At 36.4% G+C, this 11655-nt stretch overlaps 1 protein-coding gene across 5 annotated transcripts in view; it reads left to right on the top strand.

Moving 5' to 3' along the window:
- The first annotated feature begins 986 nt into the window (after positions 1 to 986).
- The window catches only part of ZNF280C (zinc finger protein 280C), a 75779-nt gene continuing 65110 nt past the window's right edge, over positions 987 to 11655 (top strand). For all 5 annotated transcript variants that reach the window (XR_010406258.1, XR_010406257.1, XR_010406256.1 and 2 more), the window contains exons 1-3: positions 987 to 1135; positions 9411 to 9456; positions 9575 to 9621. Coding sequence is in view for 1 of the 5 variants with exons in the window: in XM_064574565.1 (XP_064430635.1) it covers positions 9591 to 9621 (31 nt within the window). In the remaining 4 variants the exon portion in view is untranslated. The remainder of the gene's footprint in view (positions 1136 to 9410; positions 9457 to 9574; positions 9622 to 11655) is intronic.

Here is an 11655-nt window from a genome sequence, read left to right as displayed (position 1 = left end):
AGGAAGAGGCCAGCTGGAGAGTTGCGAGTTTTAAATTTCCCACTGACAACAAATGAGAAGGCACTGGGCTTTCCTATTAGCCTGTCCAGAAGTGGGGAGGAATCTATGAATGCCCCAAGATTTTGGAACTTTTAACTTCCCATAGTTGTTATTTTGATTATTCTGTTTTTCTTGTAAAGCTTATTTTCAGGACCAGTAGCAAAGTGTAGTATAGATGAGAAAGAAGAAACTAACTCAAATAGAAGAATTGGTAGGATTCAGTGACTGACTGAATTTACGTGTGTGTTCAGGAACTAATGAAGCAAGATTTTAAGTCTGGGTAATTTGAGAGCGGGACCCCTAGTGCCATAGACCTTCTGAAGGTCTACTGGGAGAAGAAATTTTTTTACTCTTCAGAACACACATGTTTAGAAAATGTTTGTGCAAGCAGTATCTTGACAAATGTTTTTATTGTAAATGTATATTTTTCTTAACATTTTAATAACTATTATAGACATCTATATGCCAAGACTAACGGAGTTGCAAGCGAAGTTATATTATTTAAAACAAATTTGGTGAAATTAACCAATAATTCAAATAATCTGACTTTTATTCCTTTTACTCATCTGGTTTATGTCTTTGCCTCTCAGGTACAGTACTAATTTTTATTGGTGTTCCTGTCTCTTACACTCAAGAAAGACCCGGAATTCACATTTTCAAGGTGTGCAGCCCAAATTTCAAGATTGCAACTCAGGTCGAATAATGGATTCACTGAGGAGATCGTCATCAGCGTGGGACCCTTACCCTGGCCCTCCCCCCGCAGCCCGTGGCCCAGAGTGCACTGCCAGAGTGCCTCTGCCTTCGAGAAAGTGTAAGACCACGCACATGTCCGCGCCGCCCTTCCCGGTCTGTTAGAAAAGAAACCCGGATGTGCACGGGCGGGGTGGGGTGGGGGGAGGAGTTGGCGTCTACCCATGAGGCAGTGCGCGTAGTTATATACTTTTCCCTTGGTCTGAGGCGCTCATTCCGCGCTGGGAGTCGCCGCGGCTGCCGCCGTTTCTGTGGCCGCCGCCTAGTGTCTTCGCGCTCCTCCCTTTCCTCCTCCTCTTTCTCCTCCTCCTTCGAGTCCCAGTCAGGGCAACCTGCTCTGCTCACGGTAAGTGATCCCCCGCCCCCGCCTGCTTCTCGCTGAAGCCGGCAGCGGCTCTGCCACACGGCCGTGGCCGTATCGCTCTGAGGGTGGCGGCGCCGGCTCGGCTCTGAGGGGGGCAGGTTGAGGGTCCGGATGCCGGCGTGTGTTGCTAGGATCGCCAAGGGAGCGGGGGAGGGGACGAACTTGGCGGCGCGGTGGCGGGTGGGCCACCATCTTGCGCCAGCCCCGGCGGGGGAGGGATCTCGGAAAGGTAGCTGCTCGGCGGCTGGGTTTGGCGGCCCGCTCAGGCCGTTGGCCGGGCGGGCCGCCGCCGCTGCCTCCTCACCAACCGGGGCCTGTGCGTCTTGTCAGTCCTCAGCCTGGTTTTGGCTTTTCTTTCTGGAGGCAACTCCCTTTGGTCTTTTGTATATTTGATACCAATGTTTGGTGAGACCCGCCCACCCTCAAGTCTCTTCAGTCTTAAGAGACCACAGAAGGTTCTGAACTTTCTGGCTTCTGGGCCTCTTGGGCCCCTCCTTTCAGTCCTGGTTCCCCCATCCAGGTTACTGGTCATTCAGTGCTGATACCCTTGTTCTTGCCAAAGGGACTGTGCTGTGCTGCTCGTTGTAGAAATCGTGCTCCATTCAGTTATTGTTTAGAAGAGAAGAGCCCTAAGGAGAAACGTGGAGTTAGATACACAATTTTATAACAGTGAGCTTTGCACGTTTTGCTTGGATGGAAAAAATTATTTCATTTTGAGGTTTTATCCTTCTCTAGACACAGAGGGAGTTCCTCTTAAGTTATCTCAGTTTTAATGCTTTTTTAAAGGAGAAATCATAGAAGAAAATGTCAAGTGAGCCAGGTTCTGCAAGCACAGGAGATCTTCATCTAAGGGATTGTCTTTGTTTGCAAAGATTTTTTAGTTGTTTTTTTTAAATCTGTGAACTTAAAATTTGCCTTTATTGTTTTCTGGTTTGGACTGAATTTTAATGTGTTTTTGTGCCATTAAAAATAAAATTGAAACCAAGAAATAGAGTTTCAAACTACAAAAGTCTCCTCTTAGCATTTGTGAAATGTCCTGATTTGGGGGTTACTGTAAAAACTCAAGCTGTCTCCTTAAGCAGAAACTTTACTGAGCTTATGAGGGAACTGGTTTGCTTATAAAATTAAGTTAGGACTGTGTGCCCTTGGTGCTTTAACATCGGTACAGATTCCGCTATAATTGAGTCTTTCATTTGTATAGTCATTGATAATTGGTCCTTTTAAGGTGCTGTGGAGTGTTGGTAGAACTGTTTAGAAGGTGAGAAGACAGCCTCAAGGAGAAGACTTTCCCTGAGGCGACTTGGATAGGAAGTGATAGAACCAGTTCTTGAACCTAGGTCTTCTGACTTCTCCAATGCTCAGTTCACTGTATCATGCCCCACTTCTAATGGGAATGAGGTGGTCAAGGAGAATAAGCAAGGACACTCACCTAAAAAAATATAGGAGCTATTTTTCAATTTCCCTTTCCTTTATATTTTCATTTTTAAGACTTAATATCTTTTCAACTTTTTAGTATTTAAATGATATCGTTATTATTTCCAAGCATGTTGAAATGTTGAAGAATAGCCCATTCTTCCAGTAGCTCATTTTTCCATCAGAAAAAGTTGTGATGTTGAAGGGCTCCAAATTTCAGCTTCCCTGTTCAACCCATTTTCCTCACTTAAGTTTTCTAGTCCAATCTGATTTCTTCATCCCAGTGTTTTACTACCCAGCACCAGCATTTTTAGTAAAAAAGGAGACTTAAGTGGAAAGAGTATATAATTCAGTATCCTTGCTTCTCTACCATTTGTTTTCTTTATTCAAGAGGACATTTAGAGCCATATCAAAAAAATTGTTGTTGCTGTTGTTATACTAACTGGGCAGGAAAAATACTTAGCTGAAAAGTGATTTTTGTGAATAGAAAGTAATCCATAGTTTTAGTGACTGGATATAGGAAACATATTGAAAACATAGTTTGTTGTTTCAAAAGTAACTTTTCAAAGAACAGAAATATTTGTGATATATTCAGTAATTAAATATATAACGCTGAATATTTTTTCTCTCCTCCCGCTTCAGAGAGGGACTTGAAAATGTTTGGTTTTTATAAGGTTTTAAATAATGACTCAGGAAGACATGGTTTACTCAGTAATTTGTATCAAAAATGTGTTTTTGATTCATTCTCTGCAAAGCAGTTTTATTTTAAGGAGTGGTTTTATTAACCCTCAATATGTCAAGGAAAATAGTGATCCCTATGTATCATCTGGATAAAATGGACCATTTTATTTTATTTTTTATATTTTAAGTCCTTTTACAAATAATTTACATAAAAATAAAGAAATAGTGAAATCAACTTTATTAGATATTTAATAAGGATTGAAACATGGTGTACTTTGTATATATTTAGCTGATAAAAGAATCTGATAAAAGAATCCAGCTGTCTTTTATTAAACAGATATTAAAGACATTTGCAAAAATGTAAATCAGTGCCACTCTTCTCATTAAATTTTTTGTTTTAGAAAATAGTTATTTTCATTAAAATATTTATATGAACATGTAATGGGCTTATTACTTTAAATAATACATATTTAATTTTTTCTCATTTTCAATTTCTATTATGGTAAATATCAATAGATATAATCCATATAAACAAGCTCATTTGGGTCTTCAGGTTTGAAGAATGCAAAGAGGTCCTGAGACATCCTGAGATCAAAAAGCTGGAGAACTACTGGTCTGGTGTACGTTATTGGTGACAACATCTTAGCAGTTCTTTACATGAACTAGGATTTTGTTTTCCTTTAGTGTTTATATTCATCAACTTGTAATATGACTTCCATTAAAGAAGGAAAAGTTGAGTAAAATAATGTACTGTACAATAATTTTTCTTGTGCTTTATTTAATCTTCCTAATAGTGCTGCAAGGAAGATACTACTGTTTTTACTTTACAGGTAGTAAAACTAAGCTCAGAGAGGTTGATTAAACATCCTGTAGGTTTGGCAATCAGAAAGTGGTAGATTCAAAATTCCCAGTTATTCAGCCCCTATGTCAAGTGTTTTCATCATTGTACTCTACTCTTTTACTTGACATTTTCCACAGTGGATGTTTTATCCCTATAAAATGTGAATTAATTAATAATACTTCCTGAGATTAGTAATTAGTGATTATAGAATATCTTATGAAACTTATATAAAATATTTATTATATAATTTGGCTTTGAAAAGCCAATTATTTTAGCCTTTTTTGCAGATTATGCCTTCTACATATGAAGTGCAATAAAAACATTCTTATAGGTAAAATCTTTACCTTGAGTATGATATAAAAATTACTTTGCAGAAAGTAAATTTTATAGCACCCCACCCAAAAAACTAACATAAAAGAAAATGTTTTAAAATATAAGCAATCTTGGGGCGCCTGGGTGGCTCAGTTGGTTAAGCGACTGCCTTCGGCTCAGGTCATGATCCTGGAGTCCCGGGATCAAGTCCCGCATCGGGCTCCCTGCTCAGCAGGGAGTCTGCTTCTCCCTCTCCCGCTCCCCCCTCTTGTGCTCTTTCTCTCTTTCACTCTCTCTCTCAAATAAATAAATAAAATCTTTAAAAAAAAATATATATATATAAGCAATCTTGGCAAAGTATTATGCTAATGAACCTCAGTTGTAGTGTCAACTAGCTACTTTCCACAAATAGATGAAATCTGAATGTCGACAGAGGGGAAAAAAAATGAAAACCTAAATAAAATAAGGGGGAAATAGGAAAATTATTAAAGAAATATCTTCTCAAAATATGCCAGGACTTCATGTGTTCAGACTTGAAAAAAATAATTCCCACAATATAAAAATTTCTTAAACAAAAAAAAGATGATGAGCCTAAGTTTTCCTTCTAAATTATATGTGATTTGTTCCCAAAACCTGGTTTGAGAGTTTGAATTGTTTAGGTGTCAATGAAATTGTCTAAGGAATTAAGGTATAATCCAGTGTTCCTTTTTTTTTTTTTTTAAGATTTTATTTATTTATTTGAGAGAGAGAATGAGCTAGAAATAGAGAGAGCATGAGAGGGGGGAGGGTCAGAGGGAGAAGCAGACTCCCCGCTGAGCAGGGAGCCCGATGTGGGACTCGATCCAGGGACTCCAGGATCATGACCTGAGCTGAAGGCAGTCGCTTAACCAACTGAGCCACTCAGGCGCCCTAATCCAGTGTTCCTTGCATTTGAGTACTGTAGCAATTAATTTCTGTTATAAGAAAACATTTTCATAGACATCTTCCTACTTAAAATGTTTAAAATATTTCTAGAGCTCTTACACAATCATAAAACAAAATCAAAACTATAAAATCAATGCTATTGGAATTAACTTTAATACATTGAGTGAATATACATTTTGATGAAACAAAGTCACTGCCTACTTGTATTGCATTTTTCATACCTATCTAAACAATGGCAAGATTTTTCTATTTGAATCTTTTAAATACCATCATTTTTATAGCTAACCATACTGTCATTTGTCCATTTAGTGCAAATGCATCATTTAGATATTTTCTTCCTATGTTCTTTAGTTTGTTATTAGCCAGCAGCAGTAAAAGTGATAGTACTTGATGAAAATGCAGTAGTAAAGACAGACAAAAACAGCAGTACTGATATGATCCAACAATTCCTGCTTCTGGGTATTTATCTGAAGAAAATGAAAACACTAACTCGAAATAATATTTGCATCCCCATGTTCATTGCAACATTATTTACAATAGCCAAGAGATGGAAACAACCAAAGTGTCCATCATTGGATGAATAGATAAAGAAAATTTGGTGTATAAATATAAAATGGACTATTATTCAGCCATAAAAAGGAAGGAAATCCTGCCATTCATGACATGCATGGACCTTGAGGGCTTTATGCTAAGTGAAATAAATCAGAAAGACAAATACTGTATGATCTCACTTACATGTGGAATCTTTAAAAAAGGGGAGGGACTTATAGATACAGAGAACACATTGGTGGTTGCCAGAGCTGGGGTGTGGGATGGACGAATTTGGTGAAGATGGCCAAAAGGTACAAACTTCCAGTAATATAAGCCTTGGAGATGTAATTTATAGAATGGTGATTACAGTTAATAAGACTATTGTATATTTGGAAGTTTTTAGATAGCAAAACAATATATTGTTTTAGATAGAGCACTCTTGCACCATCCGCATTATCTTTTCCCCAGAGGTCTATTAGTTTGAAAAATATGGGGGTAATAAGCCACTGGTAAGTGTATTATTACTCTTGGATGCAAGTACCAGAAACCTCGCTCAAGGTGGATTAAACCAGAAATGAACAATTATTCCTCCTCTTAACTGAAAAGTCTTAATAGTTAATTAACTTCAAGCATGGCTAGCTTCAGGTATTTAATGGTATTATCAGAACTTGAATATCTCCCTACCCTACTCTTTCTCTACCCCAGAATCTTAAGGCTTTTCCATTTTCTTTGTTGGTTTCTTTCTTAGACATTCTTTCTCCACATAGTGACTCCATTACTCCCAGGCTTATATCCTACCAGCTTATTATTTTTCTTAACAGCTTTATTAAGATAAAATTCACATAATAGGGGCCCCTGTGTGGCTCAGTTGGTTAGGTGTCCGACTTGATTTTGGCTCAGGTTATGATCTCAGGGTCCTGGGATCGGATTGAGCCTAGCATTGGGCTCCATGCTCAGTGGGGAGTCTGATCAAGATTCTCTCTCTCTCCCTCTCTCTCTGCCCCTCCCCACCCCATGCTCTTATTCTCTCTAAAATAACTAATCTTTAAAAATTTCACATAACATTCAATTCAGCCATTTGAAGTATACAATTTAATGGTTTTAGTATATTCACAGTGGCATGTAACCATCACCACAGTCAATTTAGAACATTTTCATCACCCCCAAAAGAAACGCCATATCCACTAAGAGTCACTCCCCACTTTACCCCCAGCCCTCCCAGCCCTAAGCAACCACTACTGTACTTTCTGTCTTTATGAATTTGCCATTTCTGGACATTTCATGTAAATGAAGTCATATAATACATGGTCTTTTTGACTGGCTTCTTTCACTTAGTATGTTCCCAAGGTTCATCCATGTTATAGTATGTATCAGTATTATTGCTCTTATGACTGAATATTATTCCATTGTATAGGTATATCACATTTTGTTTATCCATTCATCGGTTGGCATGTGGGTTGTTTCCACTTTTTGGCTATTATAAATAATGCTGCTATGCACATTCCCGTGTATAAGTTTTTGTATGGGCATATGTTTTCAATTCTCTCACTTGGAGTGGAATTGCTGTGTCATATGGTAACTATGTATAACTTTGTGAGTGACTGCCAAAGTATTTTCCACAGTGTCTGCACCATTTCATATTCCCACCAGCAGTGTATGAGGGTTCCAATTTCTCCATATCCTTGCCAACACTTGTTATTATCTGCCTTTTTTATTATAGCCATCCTAGTAGGCACGAAATGCACATAACATACAATTTACCATTTTAACTATTTTAATCTATTAACATTTTTTGAAAATTTTGTAGAATTGAACTCTTAAAAGATAGGTGAATTTTAAATATATAGAAACTGAAACCATAAAATATCTAAATAGTAGTTATTATTTATACAGGCCGTCTCCAAAAACTGGATTGTATTCCAAGAGGTCTTTCATTAGTTACTTGGAATTCATTTTTCCCTCATAGGAACAGTGTACTAACATGGGCATAGTATCTCTACCTAAGTCAATAGCTGAAGTGGAGAGTTCTTTTCTGTTCTGCCTATTTTGGTGCCAGCTCTGAGTTGCAGAACCTAGAGACCCTCTGGAGCTGCTATTACGGGAGCTTTAAGATCCTCATTGCACGTTTTGCTGGGTATTCCATTTCTTTGACAGATGACTTACTTCCCATATAATTCCTTGCATTGTCACCAGAACTCTGAAATTATGACTTGAGAGTTTTTTTGTGGTGATAGTTTTGGAGGGCTTGACTACTTTATTGGATAGTGCAGCTTTAGGTGAAGTTATGGTTCTAATGGCATCTGAAGATTTCTGACTTTTTAGAGTGTTTATAAATGTACCAATTGAAGCTCCTTGGTGGCTGTTACAGGCCTCAGAATTCATCTCTGTAGTCATAGGCAGTGGATATGACTTGTTTATATAAACTACATGTATGTTCAGTTCTAATTTCAGGCTATTTGTGCTAATAGATATTTTATGTGAGCATTTAATAAAAGTGTTATACATGAATCTCCATAGGCTATGCAGTTGTGACTCTTAAAAAAAAAACTTGTGTTCCTAGTGGCAGTAGGTCTTTAATACTGAGCAAGAATTGACATGTATTTTTCTACTTGACATATGCAGTACCTTAATTCTAGTTTAGGGAGAAATAGTAACTATTCAAATAATTGAGTTAAAGAGATTTGAATAGTCAAACCTCAGGACATTTACTTAAGTACAGAATTCACTTGAGATCCTTGTGATAGTAATTCAAACATTCATACCAGTAACTTCTTCTGGAGTTAAAGTATGTTTTTTCCTTTGGCCTAATTCAGTCTAAATAATTTGGAATTGGAAAAAGCAGGAAAGCTTGCTTTTATCAGTCTGAAAATAAAGACAACTGTGAATTCCTGCTTTAAAGAAAGCAATTCAAAAACAATTTTTGATAATGTTTAATACAACAGCTTTTTTAAAAGCCCAAAGAACTGTAGATATATTAGACTATAATCTTCTGAAGGCAAGGACTATGATTTATTCATCTTATTTTTTCCCTAGAACTGAGAATATCACTTTGAGCACAGAAGGCAATGAGTCATTATTTTTTAATGAATTAATCTATAATGAAGTTTATCCAACTGATTTTCTATTCCTTGCAGTTAGTGTTAATAAGAAATAAAAATATATAAACTAAAACTTTTTTGTATGTGTTTTCTTGTAATAATTACATTTATTTCTGAAATATGGAGAATAAGTAACGGTTAAAGATTAATGTCACTTAGCATTTCAAAATTGAGATTGACTAAAACATGTAGTACAAGGTGATTACTCATATTTACACAGAGGTACTTTTCAAAACTTATTTGTAATTTAACAGTCCATCAGATTTCTTCGAGTAATAAATGCTTAATACATTTCAGCATTTTATTTACTAAATTTGCATTTACAATTAGGTAAAGTCAGTAGCATGTGTATATCAAACATATCAAACTCAAAAGGTAAGCTCTTTGTAGGAGAAAATGATTAAATGTGAATGCATTTAACAAATCCACCCTAATAGTAGGTATCTTTATCTTATAGGGCAGAAAACTAAGACTTAACTTGCTTTCTTCTCTGGAGTCATATGGTGAGTTTGCTGGAGATCAAAATTAGACCCAAAGATTTCTGAATCCCAAGTTTCATGTTTCAATATTTGGTGTTAAAGTAACTCATAAAATTGATTGATGTCATGTGTTGGTGCTTAGGTGACTCTGCAACTTGATGGACGACGACAACCCTTTTCAATCAAAAAGTAAGTATTCCTGCTGCAAGTGATACTAGTATGCGTGGCTTTTGTACTGATGACCTTCCTTTGTGAGAAAAGGTAAAAGAAACAGAAGTATGCACATTTTAAAAGAACACTTAAATTTATTAAAGTAATACATGCTCATAGTAAAAAAGAAAATATACAATAAAAATGTCAGTAAAGTAGAAATGAAGTGTTTCTTCCTGATCTCCAGAGATAACTACTATTATTGGTTTGGTACACATAATCACAAGCTTTTTTCTTTTTTTTTTAATTTAAATTCAATTAGGCAAGGTATAATACATCATTGGTTTTTTATACAATGTTCAATGATTCATCAGTTCAGTATAACACCCAGTGCTCATCACATCACATGTCCTCCATCCTTAATGCCCATCACCGAGTTATCCCCCCACCCACAAATTTTCTTCTATGCATAGTCAAAAATTTTCTAAATAAGACCATACTATATATGCTATTATGTGCCTTTAAAATTTTTTTACTCAACAATCTATCTTGAATATATTGACAATGGCAGTACCCCGTTAAAAAGAATGAGGAAGATCTATGTGTCAGACATGGTATCAAGACCATGGTATCAACATAGATATAAATTATTTTTTTTATTATCTGTATACATGAGTGTCCCTCATTTCTTTTTAAATTTGGCATTGCCTGACTGCCTAGTTTCTTAGTTCACTGATTGTCATATTAAGTGCTGATGCTTATCCAGTAGACTACTATGTATAGGAGGAGATACAAAGGAAGAAGAAAATAAGTTCTTCACTCTTCCTTTGGATCTTACTTTGGTGTTAGACGTGTACAGTAAAGAAACACACATTAAGAGGGGTGTCTGGGTGGCTCGGTGAGTAGAGCATCTGACTCGATCTCAGGGTCATGAGCTCAAGCCCCACATTAGGTGTAGAGCTGACTTAAAAAAAAAAAACACATTAAGAAATAGTGAGCAATTTGAAATTATATATAGTAAATCTTGAACTATATGGTATAGAATGCCAATGTAGTAAAAGGTGGAAGACAAACAAGGTCTACTGGTTTATTGAGGAAGTTGTAACTGAACCAAGAGTTGGGAATTAAGATTTTGTTGAGTATTTGCTTGAGGTTAGGTTAGGTACTTCATATGACATTTTTCTCAGTCTACATTGCCACTTCTATTAGGTAGATATTGTACCCATATTAGAAGTAAGAAAACAAGATCCAAGTAATTTCTCCAGAGTCACGTGATTAGAAATGGTGCAATGGAGATTTCAGCTATTCAATTTGATGTCAAGTCCATGCTCCTTCTACTATACATGAATAACGTGGACAATATAAGGTAAGAAGGAAGAATATTTTAGATAGAATAAACCCTACAAAGGAGGACTCCAGGGGACACAATGAGGATGGTGTTTTCAAGTATTCAGAATATGAAGATGCTAAACTGTGAGTTACTCTTAATTATTTGACTTAGACCATTCTGTATATGTGTTTTCGAAGTAAAGTTAGAAAAGAAAGTTCATAAAACTGGTTACATTTGGAAGGGTGAGAAGGTTTTTGTTTTGTTTTGTTTTATGGTAAGTAGACCACTAAACATTAAACAACATTATGCCAAGAAATGATTTTGGCATACCTATATAGATGAGGAAATTAACTTTAAATAATTTTAAAAGAATAGTGCCTATTTGGGTTTTTTTTTAAGATTTTATTTATTTGAGAGAGAATGAGAGAGAGCATGAGAGGGGGGAGGGTGAAAAGGAGAAGCAGACTCCCCACTAAGCAGGGAGCCCGATGTGGGACTCCATCCTGGGACTCCAGGATCATGAGCTGAGCCAAAGGCAGTCGCTTGAACCAACTGAGCTACCCAGGCACCCAAATGGTGCCTGTTTGTTATGGTGTTTCTTTTGTAAGCCATCCCCAAATCATTGTTTTCACACATGAATTTTGAGTCAAAATTAAAAATGACATTTAATCTAGTAAAATTACCTTTAGAAATGATTGCATTTAAAAAGTAAAGATATCATTGTCTAAGAAAAACAGATGATT

The sequence above is a fragment of the Mirounga angustirostris genome, unplaced genomic scaffold (genome assembly GCF_029215605.1).
Source record: "Mirounga angustirostris isolate CCGP_5_RB_7025 unplaced genomic scaffold, mMirAng1.0.hap1 SCAF_11, whole genome shotgun sequence".
NCBI lineage: Eukaryota > Metazoa > Chordata > Mammalia > Carnivora > Phocidae > Mirounga > Mirounga angustirostris.
This window is presented reverse-complemented; position numbering and strand designations above follow the sequence as displayed.